We start from the raw sequence: 23,661 nt of genomic DNA on the forward strand, positions 1-23,661 counted from the left end.
AATAATAGGAAAACTATACACAAAAGTACATGAGTTGTATCACAAAATTTAAAATTTAACACACTTACTCTAAATGTATAACTATACCTTATTTTCATTTGTCACATATAAATTGAAATACCTTTTTATAAAATGTAACTTATATAAGTATATAACTATATTACTATACCTTCATATTTTTGTTTATTATTAATTAACAAGTTCTATAGCATAATTCAGTGGTGTGTTGAACTAATTTTTGGTGAGGAGCAAAAATGTATACTATGTAGGTAAAATAATAAATGGAAGTTTCACTGATGTGAAAATAAGCACTATACACCATACAATTTTCAAAATATTTCGACTCGTTTTCAGCTATTTATAGGTAGGTAAAAGACATTTTTGAATTTAATTAGTTTTTAAATTAATGTTTTAATAAATTTAATTGTGTAAAAATAAATTGTGATAAATAAAAAGGATAACTTCTATATTAAATTATTCTCTTAAATTAAGTTTATTCATTGCAATGTTGTAGATGTTTTGGTGTTATGTAAAGGAGATTCCCTGTTCTCAGTAAAGGATTAACAGTAGACTTGAAAAATACACAAGCAATAATAGTTGCATGTGCTGATCTACATAATGTTTGTATTGAAATGCATGACGAACTTCCAGATGATGAGCCGATGGAAGAAAACCATAGAAATAATGATGCTAACCATAGAGAAGATCACATTGTTAATTTGACAGGAACAAGGGGTAGACAAGAAAGAGATAGGCTGGTGAATGATCACTTTGACAATTTACAGTGAGAATAAACTAGAATAGTACTTTATTTTAATTTAATAAACATTTATAATTAACAAAATTTATGAATAACAAAAATTACATTTGCAATTGTTTTTGGAGAAGTTGTATCTCCAGCTTCAATTTTTTCTCTTCCAAAAGTATGTTCCTCTTCTTCACTTCGTTTATTACAACCTCCTGCTCTAAGCATTTCTTATGTAATGCCACTAGCTGGTCTTTATGCTGCAATAAATTTGTTGACTCGGCAGTACGATTCTTCTTTTTTCCTGAAAACATATGTGTAAAATTTCATTAATTTCATATAAGAATGATAACAGAATTTAACCTCGCAAAATAAGGATGTCGATGACCTAAAAACATACCAAAAAAATGCTTAAATGACCTAAAAAGTAAAAATTGAAAAAATAAGTTAAAAATGAATACCTATGTATATAGTTATGGTTTGATGAATTATTGTCTTTCATTTATGCAGTAAATCATATCATAACAATAGCTCTTCAACAATAGTACAGTATTATTTTAAAAAATTCCAAAATTATATAGAATATGAAAAAATGTAGTAAAACTAACTGAAAATGCAAAACTAAATTCAGATATTCTGAATCAGGGATGTTTGAAATGAGTTTTTGGCTAAGCTAGCATTGTATAGAACTAAAGGAAGAAAAATGCTGAAGTCATCAGCGTCTTATTTCTAGTTATCAATATTAATTAACAATACCTAAATAAAAAATATGTTAATGTATAAGCAAAAGGAAGTTCGATCACTGGATGGTTTCTTCCATCACCCTATTCATGTTTCTAAATGTATTGTAGATTTGTAGCACATATTCTTATTATGCTTTTATGTATAGATTGTATATTCTCTAATAAAAAAAGTTACCTAACAATATTATGGAAATTATGTGTAATATTAACTCACTGAAAGGGGTTCTGAGAGGTGTACTAATTTTTGATTTAAGTTATTGAGGAGTCACCATATTCCGTTGACTGACAGTTGTATCTGAAATAAATACATCTTACTATTAGACTGTGCAGCTGTAACGATATTGCTCTTGCTATTTATTCATATTAGGATATTAACATTAAGGTTAATTTCATTTTCAATGCTAGACTTATTGTTTAGTTATTACTTCCTATATAAGTTGAATTTGTGTTTACTATAATAAGTAATAAATTAACCCTTTAATAAGAGAAAAGTCAGGGAAATTTAAAAATAAGCTTTGCCACCACTTAAAAGTATGAAGTATATAATACCTAATAATACCTAGAAGTATGAACTTTCTGTATTATGATATTGTAAAAATATACAATCTTAAAAAAAAAAAATGGCTATTAAACATGCATATAATGTTTTGTTGAAGCCAAGTTTACTTTAACATACCAAAGTGGTTGCTGCTACTTCCTGCCTCATTTGTTTCACAAGTAGCAATACCTTATATAGCAATGTTTTCTTTCCTTATAGCTGGTTCTGGAAAAAATGATAGCATATCTGCATAGCCATGACAACATAAAAATTAAATTTCAATTGTTTTACACATTAGGTATATTCGGTATTAATATTTAAATTAAATCATACATTTTGCTAGATTTAACTAGAAGATTATTTTATAATTTGTTTGTTTTTGTGGCCCAAATATTTAGTTAAAAGATAATATATAAGAAAATTAAAAATTATTGGATGAATAATTGAAATTTCAATATTGAAAATTAAGAAAATAATTGCAATTAAATAGAAAATTGCGAGTAAGGTGGAGTCGCCACTTATGGCCAGTACTTTTTTATTTATTTATTCTTAAGACTTTAAAATTTAAACCAAGTAATAGCCTACTTTTAAAAACGTTATCTATGGGTTAGGGTACTGTAGTAACTGTAGTAAACATACCTGGTTGAGTTGGTCAGTAGACTTGACTATTTCAACTTCATCGGGCAAAACTGAAAAAAAAAAAATATTTACATTTTATTAAACAAAATTCTACCTAATTAAATTCTTACGATTAGGGCCAGTATTACAATAGTCGATTCCACTTAACCAACTAATAGCAGATTATATTACAGACCGAATTTGGTGGGTTTGGAGTCTGTTACATTTAACCACAGATTGTAATTTTAGAGCCTTAAATGCAATTTAAATGTAATTTGATCTTACCAGTCACAATCCATGAATACCATCGTTATTGTCCACCATTGCAAAATCGTCTGAAAAATCAGTGTAGGTATTATTTGAGCCTTAGGAAAATACAGGAAATGATTAATATGATCATACCATCTACTTCATTGTCATAATAATTATAACCTGAAGAAGGCATGGCATCAATTTCACCGTCACAATCAAAAATTGAAGGCATGCCGTCAACAGAGAGTGGCATCATGTCCTTTACCTTTTGTTCAATATCATTGAGACCTATTGATTCATTATTCCCACCGCCTGTCTTTAGACGTTCCAGTCTTGAATTAAACAAAATAAAATTATCAATAATGAAGAAAGATATAAATTGTCAGAACTGAAATACTGATCACACTTACCTTATCGAAGCACTTTTTTTCCGCACAAGTTTTTTAATATTTTTGTACCTAACCTAACCAATCTTTTTGTCTAAATGAACTGTATATGGATTTATTTTTCAGGACAAAGTCCCAAAAACACCGAGGATTGGTTTTTAGCTTACACTCAGTTTGAGCTATGAAGGATTTATAGCACCTTTTGTATTCATATTTATAGCGTGCCCGGAGATTAGAAAACTCGTTATAATCTCTGGGACAACGGGAAACTTTATACTTGGCATGCGCCCGTTTTTTAGAAATAACTATAGATTGAGGTCTTTAGAAAACCACAATGAAAATTTAGAAGGACTATAACAGACCTCAGGAACAAAATTCAAAACGCAGAAATGCAGAGCATCATACAATGCATTGGTTGCTTGATCCACATCGAGATACACAATAGTTTCAAGCCAGTTGAAGGACAAAAGGAAAGAACATATGTCCGGATAGCATGCACGACGGAAATTAAAGTATTTATGGGAGTTGTCAAGAAATGGATGGTCCCGGCCAAAGGGAAATTTGATTACAAGCGCAGGGTGATATGGATCACGAGGAACCGATACAACTTCTGAATTTTCTACTAAAACGCTGCAGTTGTTGGAAAACACCAGATCAAGGATTCCCCCACAATGATCTGAAACCCCATTGAGCTGGACAACATTATTGAAAGCAAATATTTCGGGAACACATTGCACTCTAGGGCCTGAAGATGAACAATAGATTAGACCATAATCGTCGTTTGACCATTGTCAAGATTATGAATATACAACCTGGATTGAGAGATAGTAGCTTGGACAGCTGACATAAATGACTCATAGACGAGAATTGGGCTATTAGGAGGGATATAGACGGAACAGACAACAAAGGTGACATTTTGTACGTGGAATCTAACAAATAAATGCTCAACATTATAGGCTGTGGTAGGTAATAACTCACAAACAACATCGTTACGAAGTGCAATGAGAGCACCACCACCTCTATAACAATTGCTAGTATCACTATTACGATCACATCTGAATACAGCATAATTAATTAAACCTAATTCATTATCAAAAAAACTGTCAGTTAACCAAGTTTCAGATGAACAAATAAAAATATAATTAAACAAAGACACATTACATTTAAAACACGGTAATTTGGTTCTAAGACCACGGACGCCATGGTGGCTTAGTTTTTTGAGTTTTTAGAATTTGATATCATACCTGGCTGAAGACGACCCCAGAATCTCTTGACAATAACTCCGTCGGGCCAAAATGAAGGTTCAAGAACATCTTGGAGTTTATCTAGCGGCAGGTGAATATTGAACGACGCATATGTTGGATGCTTAGTAACCATCTGAGTCACTGTGATGTCTTTAAATTCGGAGAAAAATTTAGATTTAAGCAGATCAGCAGTGGCCGTAGGGTTTAACCGAGAGACGAACAGGTTTGAGAATTTCTGAGTTGGAGCAGCAGATAAGGCAGAGGAGGTAATTAGACCAGAACCAACAATAAACTTAGGCCGGTCAGACGCCTGTACCGGTGGAGAACGATTCCGCAATATTTGCGGAATCGTGTTGAATTTAATAGCCACTGATATACATACACGATTCTGCAAATTTAATATATATATACACGATTCCGTATAATTTTAAATGCAACGTTGCCATTCCGAAAACAAAATCTATATTATTTTAAGGGCCGAGCCACACTTGAGTGATTTTGGCGCGCGGTACGCATACGACGGTGGCACCCGGTGGCGCGTTAAAATGACGTTTTTTTGATCAGTTTCCGCAACATAAGGAATTAAACGTATATGAGTTTGTTTCAGCTATATTATTATACGATAAGATAATGTTTATGTCATTGTCGTTTATAAGATTAGATTATAATACGTTTCTTATATAAATATAATATGAATAAGAAATTTGGACTACACTTATGACAGCATAAGCGCTATAATCGATTATAAAAAAAAAATATTTTATTATGTACATTCAGAAAACATGATTTTAGTTTAAATTTAATTTACAACTTTTATTTTCTGATTATGTTTTAAACAATTATATTGACAAATACTGTCCTTTTCCACCACTAATTTGGGCTGAAGAACCATAAAAAAATCCAAGGTAGGTTCTATAATTATTATTTAAACTGTATAATTTTTTATAATTTTTATAATATTATTATAATGTTATCTGTGATAACTTATCACAGAACAACAAATGCAGCAGAAAGTTTTCATCGAACATACAATGGCCAATTTTACTACTCACATCCACCCATTTATTCAGTGCTGACAGTCTTATTAGAAACACAGTCCGTAAACAGATGTAAAAATATATTCAATTATTTCTAAAAATGAAAAAAATAAAATGACTCTTAGAGAAACAGAACGCATTGAAACTATTATTAGGGCATATGATAAGTATAAATCTTGTAAATCCCAAGATCATTTATCATATTATTTATCACTAACTGGCCATACTTATCAAGGTAAATCATTATAATTTATATTATAAGTAGTTGGAAGCATAATAAACGTAGTACCTATTGCTAATAATAAGCGGTAGAACAAGCAAACGCCGTAACGATGTGGGTAGGCAAATTATTATGCACCCGGTACAGATAGCTTTAACCAAATTAGACGATCCGTCGACATTGACACGTGCCGTAATAAGAACCGAGATAACTGGCAGACACACACCAGCACGAAAACTCAAAGTTCAAACCGTAATTGGTAGATAAGATAAAAATAACTGGAACTGTACCTTAAGTATCGAAGGAAAACTGCCCAAAAGGGAAGAGATTGAAGGCAGACAGCATCAACAACAACACAAGACTATAAGCGCACTTTTATAGTTATACTGGAATAAAAATCACAAAAAAACGGATAACTATTACATAAGGAAATAATTAAATAATACGAAGCAATATTAATCACGACGTGCACGTGAATTGAATTGCACATTGTTGATGACTATAAAAAGTTTGGTTCCCTCGATAGTTGCTCATGTTTTCCATTTGAAAACTTTATGAAAACTCTAAAACAATGATATGAAAACATGAGAAACCATTGGAGCAGGTTGTAAAACGATACCATGAATTTCAAATGTTTGGAGAGTATGAATTGAATGCAAGGTCTAGGTCTAGTATCAATATAAAATATTTAAAGATATATAGTGGTGGACCATTGCCCGAAGACTGCAAAAAACTGGAATTTAAAATTGCTATAAAAGATAATGTAACGTGGTCGGGGGAACGACCAGTTAAATATAAGATATCCAGTGAGAGTCGTAGGACTCTATAGATATAATTACTGTAGCCAGGGGTAGATATATATATATATATATATAACAGGATCTTAAATATATTTAAATAACTAGGATTCCGTTTCAGTTATCATTAAGTTTTATTATAGATTAAACACTTACAAATAATAATACTCACAAGCTATATAAATTATATTCTATCCAACTATCTGACTGTATCGTAGTTATACGGAGTTCGATGTTTGTTGAGTGTTGAGGTCTAAGGTACACCGTGAACTAACTTACTTCATACATGGTGTGTATTGACCATAGGTCTTACAGTTATGAGTGTGTGTTAATATTATTGTATTGGTCAGCAGTTCATCGTACATAATGTTAAGTGTGTAGACGTGTAGTACATATATATATTTTTAGGTATCATGTAACATATTATAATTGTTACAATAATATAAAAATTAATGTAAAATCATTTTCTGATGGTTACACAGGTTATACTTTTGGAGGCAAACTTAACATTTTTAAAGTTGTTAATATATGTGTTCATAAAAGTAGTAAGAAAAAAGTATTTGTAGCTCAATCATTCAACACAATTCATCCGTTTTATGAAAAACCAATTAATATTATGAAAATAGGTATGTCTAATCACCTTTATACAATTGATATAGAAACATGTAATTTTTCAAAATATGTTATTCTAAACAATAGTCTTGGTAAAGTTGCTTTTCCTATTTTACATTCATCAAATAATTAGTACTTTAATTAAGACATTGTAGTTATTAATTGTCTGTATTATATAATTTAGTCTTTTTGTAAATATGTTCTTAATTTAAAATATTGTAATTAAATTATTTTCAATACCAATAATTATAATATGATGAAATACTTTATTACTCTATAAGTGATTGAACTTGAATAGGTGTTATAAATTATGTTTTGATATTTTAAGCATTTAATTTTTTAAAAGGATATTAGTATTTTTAATTTGTTCCTGCTATTTATATTTTAAAATTCTAAATTTTCTTGAAAGTTGATATAATTAATTTTCCATACCTGCTACTATTTTTTTAAATTTAAATAACTTAAGTAGTTTTTAGTTTTCCCAAACATTGAAAAAATGTCAACATTTTCTGTTGTCCATTTTTTTGGAGATAATAATGTAGCAGCTGTTCTAAGATTTTAGTATTCAGATAAAAATAGTACTTGCGCGTGGCCAAAAAAACCTCACAATACCAAAAGATTGATTGAGCAGTGTAGCATACCAAATACAATTGAATATGAGTATTTAGAAGCAAGAGTAATGAGCTCAGGAATAGGTAATAATTGTGTAATTACAAATATAATGTACATAAGTTATAATATCTTATGTGTGAATATATGATTTTTAATTTTGTTTAGAATCTTTAGCAATTGCAAAACAAAAGGCTAAAAAGGCAATGTTCATTTCCGATCTTGATGAAGATGAAATTAAACCTAAGACAAAAAAACTTAGATCGTCAATTGAATGACCTGTTTTTTTCAGGTAAATATAATAGTAAATAATAAACTAATATTATTTATTAAGATAATAATATATAATCCATTTTTACAAGGTTACCTATATACTATCTATTGAAATAGCTATACAGGGTGATTCTTTTATCAAACAACACTTATATGGTGTTTGTGTGTAAATACCACCTAACATACACCTATAACACACAAACACCATCCAAAACCACCCAACTTTGGGAGACTATATCTTGTAAACGGATTAACGAAAAATTAAAATTTAAACGTGAAAATTCATTGAAAAAATAGCCTTTTTAGTTTATGAAATTTTAAGTATAGGTTTTCATTTTAAAATCAAAAGTTGATAATGGTTAACCTGATAAATATAAGGGTAAAAATATTTAAAAAAATATAGTTCTAAAATTAAAAAAAAAAAAATTTGATTAAGTCAATAGTTTTTGAAATAATGAGTGTTGTTTGATAAAAGAATCACCCTGTATAGTGTTCTAATGTATATCAATATAATATACCTAATATGATTTATACTATCTGCATTTTAATTACTAAAATAAATTATAGTACTATATATATGATTAATGATTTATAGAAAATTATATTGCCCCTGATAATCTGCCCGAAAAGTCTCTACATTTCCCTGGAAATAATAAAAAGAAATGCGAGACTGAAGTCCATAAACATTTTGCAGCTTCTAAGCAGCCTTCAGTAGATAAGTCACCTGTTTCAATTAGTGGTTGGTCACCATCCCCTCTAAAAGCTGCTGCTAAAGGTAACTTATTATAAAATGATAAATAGATACTTAACTTTGACTTTGATTAATATAGACCACATAAGAAGTGCATCTATTGATAAAATATCATTAAAAACAATTGATTCATGAACTAAAAAAGTTATCTCCAGTACAGGTATGTTCCAAAATATCAATATTAAACAATAAACAATTTATAGCTACCAAAGTGTGCAAATAGTTTAAATATTTCAATTGATTTTCTTTTTAGTTTCAAGAAAACTTGAATTTTGTGATGATAAAAACAAATCATGTAAATATATTTACTTATATTAGTGTGATATATTTTTATAAGTTATTATAAGCTTTAGATGTCTGCTGTATACATTTTTCTTTTAATTTACAGACAACAACAAAATAAATTTTGACATGCTGTCAGATGAAGAATCTTTTGAAACATCAATTATTGAAAATAAAGTTTCTCCTTGTAGGTGTATGCAAATTATTTGAAATCAATCATTGGATATATAATAATATTATTATTTATTTATTTGTTCTTTCTAGTTATAAGCAAGGTTACACATAATTATGAACAAATTGAACAAACATCTACAAAGTCCAATACCAATGACAGGAAAAAAAGTAAAAACAAGAATATTATAATAAGTTATATTCACGACCTTATAAGATCTACTAAGCCCATGGTTATATATATTAGCTAATTTTTTTACATACAAAAATATTGATATACCTATTACGCTATAAACTAACCATTATCTACTGCTGCATTACTACAGTTTCGAGAACCACTGTCAATTGTTTGTAATAGTGTACAATCTATAATAATACAATTGAAAAATCACTAAATATCACTATAGAAAATCAGATAATTTTGTATGTAAAAAAGTTAACTAATATATATAAACGGCTGCATCCGAGTTGCGGGCGGAAAAAAAGAACTATGTTTGACAACAACCGAATTGCGTGCGCGGTTTTTTCGAGACACAGCTGAATTGCGTGCGTGGTTTCTTCATGACAGAGCTGAATTGCGTGCGCATATTTTATTTAAAGACAACCGGTATCGTAATATCTGTATCTGATATAATAGCTATATATGGATATTATCATATGGTAATATGTACTATGCAGGGAATGGGATTTTTCGGCAATTATATATAAGCTGATAATTTGATAAATAATATTAAACGATCTATATTCTATATCTATATGCATCAATTTCAAAATAAAATGTTAACTCGTTTGGAATTTATTGAAAAGTTGGCATACAAAAATTTGCCAGTTGGGTTTTAGTTTGAATACAAAACTCAAAATATATAATATATAAACAAACCTATTTTTTTTATTTTTTATTATTTTTATAATATTTTGACAGTAATTTTAAATTACATTTTTTGCTACTCATATAAAATATTTAAATATAATCGTTTTTACGAGATACCTAATAATTTTATTGTATTATCACTTGAATTAATATTGTTTTAATAATTTGTATTCGAAGAATAAATGTATTCTTTAATTATTTAGTGTAAATAAATCTGGCACACCGTGCGGCATACACTGTATCTCGCACGCAACTCGGCTCTGTCACAGAAAAACCGCGCACGCAACTCAACCCTGTTATGAAAAAACCACGCACGCAATTCGACCCAGAAAACGATTTTCGCACGCAACTCGGAACCGCCGATCAATACCTACTGTTAACTTTCCCTACGTGGAGAAATAACATAAGACGAATAACGGCTTAGAGAAACAGTTTATTAAAACAATGTAAGAGTAAAAAAAAACAAAATGAATAAACTCGGGTCAACCTCGCGACGGCGCAGGTCACCAGTCGCTACTCAACGCGCGTCACAACACAACTAATTATCAAAACCACGTCTCTTCCAGATAGTGCCAAGCACATACGCCACGCTATCTAGAGGAGTTTACACTCGGCCTTCCTGCTTAGGACTGTTGTCCTCAACAGTTACATTTATTTTTTATTTTTTTTATAATAATATGAAATAACAATTCCACAACAAAATTCCGATTAAATAAAAATAGTATAACTAATTAACAATTTAACATATCATCTTTCATAACAATACAATGTAACAGTTCAAAGGTTTTAACAGTTTAACAATAACATTAACAGTCTATACGTTTCAGTAGCATTACCTTAGGAACTGCCAATAAAACTTAACACAGATTTTAATTCCATCACAGCAAGGTTATCAATTAAATATATATATAAAAAAAAAGATTTCTATAACTTGTCTTCTGAGAATATGCATAACAACACTTTATAGGAGTAATATTAATAATAATTATACAGGAACAATTTTAATCATAATTATACAAGGACGAATATTAATCAAATAGATGAGGTAAAAAAAAAATGAAAAATTTATACATAGTCTCGAGCCCAGCAGGGAGGGCGCCTTTCCCTAATAGGTCTACCATTTAATACTTCCATAGCTCCCTCTCTGGGTTCCACCTCAGCTTCTTCTACTCGATCGTCTGCTGTCTCTTCTTCTCGGTCGTCTTCTGTCTGGTGGTGCATCTTCTACGACTTAAGTTGTATAACATGCGCAGTGGTGGCGAACCGACTTTTTTATCTTGGTTCAACTCAACCACTCGGTAGACATCACCAGGTAACTTCTCAGTCACAACCAGGGGACCTCGATAACGGTCTTGTAGTTTAGTGGATTCTCCCGTGGCAGTAGGGCATCGCTTCATGACCACTACCTCTCCCACAGAGTAGCTAGTGTTGTCATGACGGTGTTTGTCAAATGCAGTCTTAACCTTCTGCTTGGATCTCTCCATCTGCACCCGTGCTTCTCGCCACAACTCTTCTGGCATCGTCCACCCATCCGCTGCCTTAGAAACAGATCTAAGTGTTCCAAGACGGAACCTGTGTCTATATCCGTGCAACAATTCGAAGGGCGTCCTAGACGTCACCTTGCTCTCACTGTTATTAAGGTAACGCTGTATCCTCGGCAGGTCCTGGTCCCAACCATCAGGTTCACTGCCCTCGGTCCTTAACTCAGCCATAACAACGCTATTCACCCTTTTCACTTGGCCATTTGCCCGCGGGTGCCGCGACGAGGCCAACACTAACTGGACGCCCTGGTCTCGACAATACTCTTCGAACAGCTTGGAAGTGTAACACGATCCGCGATCCGTGATAAACTTCTTAGGCAAGCCATAAGCTTCCACAAACTGGCCCACACAGGTTAGCAATGCTTCAGCTGTAGTGCCCTTAACTGCAAATAAGACCACAAATTTTGTAAAATTGTCCACCAAAACAAGAATATACTTATTTCCGGTAGGGGTCGTCACAAAGGGCCCTACATGGTCCATGTGCACAACCTCAAATGGTCGTTGTCCCACTGGTATTGGGTTCAACAACCTTGGTCTTTTGCCCCTCGGGTTCTTCGACAGCAGGCACTCGAAACACATGTGGATGTGCTGTCTCACATAACGCCTCATCTTTGGGAACCAGAAGTCCTGGAGGAGGTTACTCACCGTCTGATCGATAGCTGGGTGGCCGCTTAGGTCATGCGCCGTCACCAACAAGCTCTTCCGCATTGCCTTGGGCATGACGAAAAGGAGCCGGTCCCCATGCTTCCTGTAAAGCAGACCATGCTCAACCTTATAGTTGTCGTTTTCAGCTTCTGGAGTAGACTTGACAATTTCCAACTCTCTAGCCACTTCAGGATCCGCGGTCTGGCACATCAGCACCCTATCTTCTTCCGTCATTAATGTACACACCTCGTATCTCCCAGCCAACTCCTCATCATGGTCCCGTTCATTCATCGCTACAGGCGCACGTGACAGCGCGTCCACATGACTCATTTGAGTACCTGGTCGGTACTTGACTTCGTAGTCATACTCTTGTAATGAGTCATGCCAACGTGCGATTTGTGAGTTGGTACTTCGGAAGTTGTTCAAGTACATCAACGCTTGGCAGTCGGTGTACCCAACAAACTTCACCCCCAACAGGAACTGTCTTAATTTGTTCATGGACCACACTAAACACAAAAGTTCAAGCTTGCTAGAATGATACCTACCTTGTTTCTGCATCACTTGTTTTCCGGCTTGCATAGTAGACAACGTGTAGTGGGTCACCCAGCCTCACCGATTGCAACAACATGGCGCCCAATCCAATCGTACTGGCGTCCGTGTGCAGTTCTGTTGTAGTAGCGTCAGGTCTAAATAAAGTCAAAACAGTATCGCTCACCAAAGCCGTCTGTAACTCACGGAAAGCTGCTTCATGCTCTTCGCCCCAACAGAACTTTTCTCCTTTCTTGTTTTACAAGCAGTACCGGGCTCGCATATGGAGAGACCGTATCGACGACCACTCCGCTCGATTTCCACTCTCGCACGATCTTGGCGATCTCTTCACGATCGGCGCGCGTCGTCTTATATGGCCTGCAAACTACTGGCCGACTATTGGGCACCTCATGAATTCCCACGGTCATAAGTGGCGTGCACCCAAGTTGATCCAAACTTGTTGCGAAACAATCGCGATATTCGTTGACCAGCCCTAACAACGCTGCTTCGTCGTCGACGGACAATTCAGAGTTAACGTACCCAAAATCCGTTGTACGCAAATGCTCCTTTACCGGCAGGACGTCCACCTCGACGGCATGCAGGTAGTCCGCTTCGTTCCCCAACGTATCAACTGCGACTTCAGTTCCACCCTCACACGGTTCCGCTTTATATATGTATAATCTTCCGCCGGACTTATGATAAGCGACTTCTGGTAGGTCTAGCCATGCGCGTCCAATGATGATATCAGGCACCTGTACCGTGTCGCTTACAACCAATAATGTCACTAAACCTGGACATACGTCGTCAACGGCGACGGACGCTCGCGTCATGCCAACAGCTCGCACTGACGGCACCGTCGTACTGCCGAGCCCGTAAAGCGGCTTATCCACAGGCTTGATGGAAAGCCCACAGCTCACGGTGACACTCGCCTTGATCAATACCGGATGACAGCTTGTGTCGAGCAATACGTCAACTTCGCGCCCGTTTATCCGTCCAACGCGGCGGTACGGATGCGTGGCGACCTCCCGACATACCACGGCAACACTAGCTTGGTCGTCTCGCAAAGGACAATTCGGCCGTATATGCCCTTCAGCTCCGCAACCGTAACACGTATTCTTACGCTTACTGGGGCAATCTCTCGACAGATGTCCTGCTTTTCTACAAATCCAGCAGCAGTTTGAAGTATCCTTGACCGAAACACCTTCCGTCATTTTCCCATCGAACGGCTTGATTCGGGTCTAAGCATGCGTACTAGGCTGCTTCGACGCTTTATAGTCAACTTTCTTCGTGGTCTGTTTCGCGTCTTTGAATTTATGTTCAGGAGAATGTATAGCAGCCATCCTAGGCCACTCAAGTAAATCTCCGAGCAGATCTTCTTCTGTTAGATGCGGTCGTCCTAACGCGTACAACGCCATCTCGCGCGAGTACAGCCCTTTTAGAACATGATCCCGGACTTCTACAAACGGTAGAGTTAGATCTCGGCACAACCTCACCTTAGGTTGAAAATAGTCCATTACGTGTTCATCCTTCCCTTGAACTCGTGCTTTAAGGAGATCATAGCGATCAGACGTATTCAGAGAACGAATGAAAGTCGATCTGAAACGTGACTCAAAGCTAGACCAGTCATCAAAACGTCTACCAACGAACCAGTCCCGAGCGGCTCCTTGTACATTCGACCGAACGAACTGTAACCGGTACCTAATTGGCCAACCGTTTGCCGAAGCTATACCATTTACATCGTCAAGCCAATTCTCGGCCTCATGAGACGACTGTCGTCCCGAAAATTGACATATTGTCTTATTCAAATCAGGAACCACACGAAATTCAGCAACTTCCAACCTCGCAACCGACAACGAGTTCGGCGACGCAACACGCTCAACCGGCGGCGTGACACTTCGAGCGCTCATCTGCTCGACTTGTTCACGAAGTCGCGAAACGACATTAATTAATTCGTTATAAGTCGGGGCCGCAATCGGCGGAGATGGTTCATCGTTGTTGTTCATTATGATAACGATAACGACCCGATTTAAAAACAGCCCTATGCAACTCGATGAGATTTACATATAATAATCCGTGCTCTTATTGACGGGACAGGGAACTCATAAATACTAGTACTGCCATCTATCAACGACATATGGTGATCTATAAATTTAATGTCAATGATATCTCATGTTATGATAAATCATAAATATTAAAATATAATACAACTTATGGGAATTATTTTTTTTCTTAAAATTAGGCCTTTCAGCCTTTGTATGATTATAGGACGTGGACTAAAGTAGTAAATTCTATAACAACAAACAACTTTTGAATTTTTATTTTATATATAATATAATAATGAACACAATGACTTACATAATACATTTTGTTAAACATTTTGAATACTTAGTACTGGTAAGTGTAATATTAATTATATCTAATAATAGATATAATGTACGAATGTTTTGTGAAACTTAATGAAATTATTATGATTTACAAAATGTTGATAGTTTTTTCTTTTTTGCGTTTTCTTTTAGCTGTTCCTGGTTTGTTTGCCTAGTCCATTGACGCATTCTCATATTTATATAATATTTTATTATATACGCTATAATAAAATCTTTATGTTCCCCACATGGAAATGTGAACGTCTTACACCTGGTTATCAAGGCTTCTACCGTGTCTTCAAAAACACTTGTTTTACCTAAATGGTTCATCAATTCATCTTCAACCACACTCAATAATTCATACAAATATTTATTTGGATGTTTTAGCCATCCTCTGGATTTTATATTTGTCAAATCAGCCTCGGATGTGAAACATTCATTACTCATAATACTAGTTTTACATTTTTGACAAGAACTTCTTTTAGTTATTTGGTGAGTTAAATAACCAGCAATATAATACTTTAAGCAGTCCACAATTGGAGCCAAAGAATAATCATGTTCCACTATATCAGTAAATTCCCATTCACCTTCATTTATAAGACCATTTAATTTGGTTTTTAATTTATCTTTTGCTGATAAATCTGTATTGTTTTCATAACAATTCTTTATATCAGAAATTGTTATTAAATTTGTGTGTGGCATATTCTCATAAACGGTACAGTTTCCATATTTTGGAGGTTTTAATATAGCGTAAACTGAAAGTAGTTTATATACCTGTAAAAAAGTTGGTGTAGATGGATGGTCGTTTGCACCTGAAGCCATTCTCGCTGTACCAAAGAAACGCTAAAAAAAATTTTTATTTAATTTATACTATTCAACAAATTCAAACAATTTTTTTTTTATGTATAGATATATTTTGTTATGTTTGATACATTACCTCCAGTGAATCTTGGTTAACTTTTCCTGTGAGAAGATAACTGAAATTATACTTATCTATCAAATAATCTGATAAGTCTTTAGCCGATGTAAGGGTAACTCTCAGTCCTTCCGCTTCACTCTTGGTTAAAAAATCTTGAGAATCAATTTTCCCAGCTTCCAAATTAGATTCCCAAGAGTTCAACCAGTCCAGAGAACGTTGAAGTATCTATTAAACAATAAGGTTGACAATTATAATTTATGGTTTACATTAAATACCTAATTAAACACTTACACAAACACTGAATACAATTTGCACACATCTAAACTGTAAATTATATTATACTGTAGGTATTGACTATATTAACTAGAGAAAATTAGTATAACACAAATACATTTAACATAAACATTATTATTCTTGTTATAAGAATAAGACATTCAACAGGTTGAATGCTTATGTACCTACCCCACGTTCAGAGTTAATAATATTGTACGTAATCTCCTTATGAATAATATTACATTTACAATGCAATATTAAATAATATAAATATATAATAAACAAATAAAGTCACAAAAGCATAAAAGCTAATAAATACTCTCTCAATTTAAATGCAACAAACTTGATAATTTTTTGATCCAGGTTTAATACCTTGCACAGGAATTTTTGCATTTAATGCATCAAATAGATCATTAGGCATCAAACAAAAATCTATTGTTGTATTACAATTACTCAAACCTTCGATATTGTGTTTTTTATAAAACGTTAAACCATCTGCAACAGATTTACTAAAAACCTATAATGAAAAAAAACACAAAATTATGTACACAATTATATTATTACCTAATAACCTATAGGTACCTGTGTTGCAAGACGTACACGCATCTTTAAACATGTATTCAATAATTTTACATGATTTTCAGTCAACTTTGGACATACTTTTAATTGGCTGCTACAATTCATCTTATCTTGGGCATGCAATTTTTCAAAATATTCCCACTTTATTGGATTTTCATTTGGATCTATCTGCAAGTAATGTATGAATATTATTATTATTAATTATTATTATTTAATATTGTATTATTATTAGCTCAAGAAAGAACTGAATATTTACCCAAAGTTGCCTGTTGTTATATAACCGGTTCCTGACACATTTAATTAGATGAGGAGTATCAGAAAATGCAAAAAATTTCCTACTACTATCAGCAAAATGTTCAATATGAGTTTTTGAACTACCTAATTTTCCACTTATTCCAAACTCAGACCACACTCGTCGGTTAGTTTGAGCTCCATCTGAAACAAACCCATGGACCCGAGCACCTGCTTTTTTAAGAAGCAACTCAGCTTTAATAATTAATTTGGCCAGTGTTTGTCCATTAACTGGTCCTTTAGAAGCAAACACTCCAATAGGCTGTGTATAGTTATCAGCTATGGGTTGGAACATAAAAACTAACCCGTGTGTCGCTTTAGAATTTATGTCTGTTGCTTTCGGTAAATTTTTCATTTCATCATCTTCTTCTCCAAAATCTATTAAGCCCGTATAAGTAAGAGATTTAGAATTTACTGCAACACTTTCTCTAAGCGAAATTTCGTCAAATATCAAAACACCATGCTTTTGAAGGTCCGTTTTAGTTTCTAAATGTTTTTTTAAAATATCAAAAAATTGTTTATCAAATCCACATGTGGTGTTAATCATTGACAGATACTCTCTAATTCTTCTAACTGAAGGTAGTGGTAGTAATTTATTATTTTGCATAAAAGAATAACCAGCAGGTGATCTAATATGCAAAAGCATACAAAGCATTATCCAGTCTTCTGTGTATCTATTACCTTTTAGACTTTTTCGTTTGGAGGTAGCTATTATTTCTTTTATTACTAATTGATAATTTTTTGGAATATTATTTGATGTTAAATTTTGTAATATAGTTGATTCATCTAATTTACTACATTTTGTTTCACAAATTTTTAATTGACTTTTTAATTTATTTAATTGTTTTCCAGCCCTTCGATTTAATTCTTTTACATTTTTATTACGTCGACGAAGTAACTTAAGCTTTGTAAGTTTACTTGGTGTACATAGTAAATGAACACGTTTTACAACAGGTGTGTGTTTCATACGCAATTTTTTTCTTTGGCACCTAATCAATGCTATCTTACAAAATTTACATTGTTGAGTTTTTCACTATCATTTAATCTGTTAATAGTTAATTCTTCATTAACTATTAATGAACATCTCATGTGTCGAAATTGACCATTACTATCAGTACATAGTGTATTTTTTTTTATTTTTTATTTTTATTTTTTTATTTTAAATAAAAGATTAATTGTACAATTATAATATATACAATAATACAATAATTCTTAAATTTATACCTACCTTCTTTAAGCATAGCTTGTGATGAAGGTAGGGAGTTAATATTACTTACTAATAATAATATACAAATTGCTTATGATAACAGGATAAACAAGTTTAGTAATTATATACAAAATATACAAGTTAATTGAAATAAATGAAGTAAAGATTAGAACAAAATATAAAATATAATATAATATAATATAATATATAATGGTTAATATTAAGATATTGGTACATTTTATTCAATATTTAATATCAACCAATTTTTAATAATATTTTTTGCATATTATTTAGGATTTTCAATTATTTTCTTTTTTAAATCTAAATCTAGGGAGTTATAAAATTTCGGACCAAGATAATCCACAAACCTTTGACCAAATGAAGTTAACGTATAATTAATTTTAGTATCATATGCCCTAATTTCCCTAGTTTGTTTGGATTTATCTATATTAAACCAATTTTCCCTATTTTTTATTACCCACATAATTGCAATTTTTTTATACAGTGAATTAATAGGCAAAACTTTAAATTCTTTATAGTTTTGAGACGTAGATCCTTCTAAACAGTATTTATTTAGACATATTCTAATAATTTTATTTTGTTGCAGTTGTAGTGGTTTAATAGCTTTTTGAGTAAGACCTCCCCATACTCTAATGCCATATTGAAAGACCGCTTGATATAATGATAAATATATATTACGTACAATGTTAATAGGAAAAATATCTTTAAGTTTACAGAATTTATACACTGATATTCTTAAACCATTAACTATGTTATCTATATGTACATTCCACCTTAGGTTTTCATCAAAGGTAATACCCAGGTATCGTGTAAATGGTACTTTTGAAATTGATTTGCAAATATTATTATTACATTGATCCTTATCTCTACAATAATGGACAGTGATTTTATCGGAAGGCATATTTTCTTTGTTTATAGTAAAAGTCATAAAAAATGTTTTTTTTATATTTAATAATAGTTTCCTTGTATTTGTTTTATATTTTAATGCTTCTGTTGGCATATTAACTCCTTCACACATTATAGCACTGTCCACCTTACAAATTATATCCTCTAGTTCCTGCATATTTTGTATAAAATTGGTTTTCAATTTTAGATGACTTATTTGAATTGTATCATTCATATATGAACATTTTATTGTTGCTTTTTCATCTATGCTTACTGATCGCTCAAAGTATGGTTTTAAATCAATATCTCTTAATAAAATTTTACTATATATTACACTTTTACTATTTCCAGGAATGAGTCTGCACCATTTTGAAGGAAACCGCACAGAGTCCATGTTCAAGTATATTTGTTCAAAAACATTTTTTACAGAGCTGTTTATTTTACTATGATCAAGATAGGGCTCTCTTATTAAATTTGTATGAACTGGAATACTACACATTTGAGTTCTATTATTCCCATATTGTTTCTAAGAAAAAGCAAAATTATGAATATCAGAATATTATGTGAGTAAAAAACTAAAAAATAATATAGAAATATAAAATTAATATTATTGTTTACCATTCCAGAAACATTATTTGGGGAGATTGACAATAAAGGCAGAGCTAATTCATTACAATCATCATAGGAATTTTCATGAGTAATATCTAGTTTTTTGACAATGCTGTTTGATTTGGAAGATAAATGATTTGTATGTATATTGCCTTCATCGACAATTGCACCAGAAGTATCATGAATATTATTACTTAATCCTTCAAAATCAAATACAGGATATGCATCTGCTTTTAAAAGTACCTTAATTCAAAAATATACGTTAAAAAAATAATTATGTAAATAATATAATGCAATATATTATATTATTATAAAACACTTATTATTATACAGTTATCATACCTATCTAATAAATAAAAACTATATTATACATTTAGTTTGTTAAACTTACTCTTGAACGTTTCGCATGTTCCGGACCGTCTTTTATATTTTCTTTTATTAAAAAAGATTTGGGAAAATGTGTTTGACATATTCGATCACCAACAAATAATGGAATCGGAACTACAAATTCCCAATTCTCTTTCCGCTTAAGAGTAACTATAAAAGTTGGAACTCCTTCTGTTCCTTTATGACATATAGCACACTTTTTTGGCATGATGAGATACAAAGTTTAAAACTACTAAAAGTGTTTTCAATTAAAAACGCTCGTCGTTCGAGTTAAATTACATAACAATATACTTTTGTTTTTATACATTTTGGCGCAATTTTTGTTTATGTATTAGATTTAGGCGGGGAGATCAATGTATTGGATTTACAATGTTTTTCTTTCTGTGTTTGTATACACGTTTTATAGATGAAAAAATGCTTCAATCTTTAAATTTAATGAGTATTTCTGGTAGCTTTGTACTTTTATTTGTAGGTATTCGGAAAATTTACAGTACCTAGGTACTTCACTAAATCGGGAAAACGGTAATTTTTACGAAAAACAAGATTTCAACAAAATCAACTATTTTGTTTTCGTAATTCCTTATTCTAGTAATTAGTATATACTATATAATCATAATTATAGACGTACATTTTTCTTAAAATATTTATATTAGCATTTTATAGACATAAGTCCAAAACACTAACACATAGGCCCCCTCCCATGCCCATATTTCTAAAAAAATGTATACATATTTTAAAAATGATTACAAAAAAAAACATATTATAACATCAAATGTTTTCCAAAAATTATGAACCCCCACCCTCACCAACCATGTCTCTGGAGCCACCCTTGACGCAGGCACGTATAGGTGTAATTACACTCGAAAGTCGAAATGTAGTACATGCTATTTATTAATCAGTAAAACAAATGCACCTGAGACCGTGGTTTCCGTTATTAAATAATAATGAAAAACATTAATCCGCTAGATAGTGACACATGTGCATGACTATTCCCTGTCCGGTCATTAGGAGCACGGATTCCATTATCAAGTTGCCAGACCTAATAATCTAAGACCGTGTTTAAAAACAAACAATCACAACAGTGATAACGACGATTAATAATCGGAACGATACCGCATTCGATTCAATGTAACCACGGTAACCGGATCGGACAACTACAGCAACAACAACCACGTCCACATACAACAACAACAACGGTAGAGGTTATGTCCAAACTCAACGACGAAACCACGTTTTTTTTTTTCAATAGAATTTCGCCAGATTTTCGTGACGCACCACGAAATACTAAATACCACGAACGGCGCGAACTGTTCGGAACTCGTTTCCGAACGTGCGATTTCAAATTAACGGTTTTCGAACGTCAACGGACGACGTGTGATCTAGCGCACCACGTTCCACTAAATACTTCCGATATCCCACTTCTGATAATTTATGTTAACTTTCCCTACGTGGATAAATAACATAAGACGAATAACGGCTTAGAGAAACAGTTTATTAAAACAATGTAAGAGTAAAAAAAAAACAAAATGAATAAACTCAGGTCAACCTCGCGACGGCGCAGGTCACCAGTCGCTACTCAACGCGCATCACAACACAACTAATTATCAAAACCACGTCTCTTCCAGATAGTGTCAAGCACATACGCCACGCTATCTAGAGGAGTTTACACTACTAGCAATTAAAACTGTATTAGTTTAAACTTCAAACTTGTTATAGGTACTCAAAAAATATTAAAGTGTATATTAAGAAATATGGTATATATTCAAACTGACATTAAACATCTAAGGATGCAAGTCTATATGACATAACTTACCCTGTGACCTACTTGAGGTGGTGTTGCATAGCAAGTCGAGGGATGGGATATTTTCGATTTGCGGGGCGGAGCGACGAGTGCCGCTAACAAAACATATAGTAAGTCTATAACTTCAAAACTAATGGTTACCGCAAATTTATTTTTACACCATCGTTTAATACTCGTTAAATACATAGGTTTCCGAAAAAAAAAATCGAAAAATTCGAGTGGCCGCTAAACTAGACTTATGCCGATATTATTAATAGGTATATTAACATATCGTGGAAATAGTTCATTAATTCAATTATTTTAGAAATTCGAAGTAACAAACGTGGAATGTGATTTTTCGAAGCAGCCGATATTCGTATTTCGTAATAACTGTATGATAACACAAATTCGGTGTAGTAGAACGTCGTAACTTTTAATGTTCGAAGTAAACACTGAAACGTCTGAAACCCAATGCAAGCCTTGTGATTAATTATTTAGTATAACTTACTCCTTAAAACTTATATAGGTAATTATAAATAAATTAAAAATTGTTGTGTTGGCTATTACTCATTATTTATTACTGTGGCGTACCTATCTATTTATAAAAAAAAAATAGTGTATCTGTTTCACTGTGTTCATTCCAGATTGTTATCACCTTCAATCATGGAAGCAAATTGCATAGACATAATATAGATGGACTACGCATTTAGCCCTTATCATGTCAGCAATAATAAACTTAGTTAGAAAAAATGATTATCTCAACATTTTTCATCCATGATACGGAATTAATAGTTATCACGGAGAGTTGCCGCGTTTTTTTGTTTTACATTTTTCGATTTTTTGATTCCAGTTATAATAGCGTAATATTATCATTGGCATAATATATATCATAATCTATGAATATTATTATCTGTTATAATATTATATCATAGAATACATAAAACATAGCATTAAGCATAATATTTTATATTATTAATTCAAGATTTATTAGTTTATTAGTTTTGGTTGTTGGTATTTTGTAATACAGTGGTAAAATGGTATATACATATATGTTCTATTAAAAGCTGTAGAAACATAGGTAAGGATGGTGTTCATATGCATAAGTAAGTTAAAAAATTATAGAATTTCAATAACTTTTATATTTTTAATACATTTAACTATTTGACATATTATGTTTTTAAGATTTCCGAGTAATAAACAAATTGCAGTGATATGGACTAACACAATTAAAAAAATACAACCATCGTACATGCCTTTAAAAACATCAATGGTTTGTAGTGCTAATTTTCAATCTTCTGATTACAACTTGAACTGTAAAAAAATAAAGGTACATTTCTCCAGCCCCCCCAATTTCGAATTTTGAATTTTTTTTGCACCACACGTTTGTAGCCGGTTTGTATTGGTTTGTAATCACATTTTTTTCGTTTGTAGGGGTTTAGTTTTTTTTTAAAACCAACATTTTGGTGGCGGGGCTGGGGAAATGC

At 32.5% G+C, this 23,661-nt stretch overlaps 1 protein-coding gene, 1 long non-coding RNA gene and 2 pseudogenes across 3 annotated transcripts; 2 read left to right on the forward strand and 2 right to left on the reverse strand.

Annotated features, from left to right (window-relative positions):
- Window positions 1-215: 215 nt before the first annotated feature.
- The window catches only part of LOC149062623 (uncharacterized), a 512,259-nt pseudogene continuing 488,813 nt past the window's right edge, over window positions 216-23,661 (reverse strand).
- On the forward strand, window positions 7,872-9,529 carry LOC149062624 (uncharacterized; annotated as a pseudogene).
- LOC149062625 (uncharacterized) lies at window positions 14,972-15,928 on the reverse strand. Its single transcript, XM_089221947.1, has 2 exons — window positions 15,399-15,928; window positions 14,972-15,005 (listed from the first exon to the last, which is right to left on the reverse strand). Exons 1-2 carry the CDS (start codon window positions 15,926-15,928, stop codon window positions 14,972-14,974), a joined length of 564 nt encoding a protein of 187 aa, XP_089078073.1.
- LOC107171394 (uncharacterized) lies at window positions 18,169-20,326 on the forward strand. 2 transcript variants are annotated; one of them, XR_016189430.1, is made up of 4 exons: window positions 18,169-18,242; window positions 19,610-19,687; window positions 19,753-19,964; window positions 20,028-20,326. It is a non-coding gene; the product is annotated as an uncharacterized LOC107171394 (long non-coding RNA). The 2 variants fall into 2 exon arrangements; XR_001506320.2 differs by lacking the exon at window positions 19,610-19,687.

The sequence above is a fragment of the Diuraphis noxia genome, unplaced genomic scaffold (assembly GCF_037042655.1).
Source record: "Diuraphis noxia isolate RWA-SAM2 unplaced genomic scaffold, SU_Dnox_SAM2 contig0001, whole genome shotgun sequence".
Classification (NCBI taxonomy): domain Eukaryota; kingdom Metazoa; phylum Arthropoda; class Insecta; order Hemiptera; family Aphididae; genus Diuraphis; species Diuraphis noxia.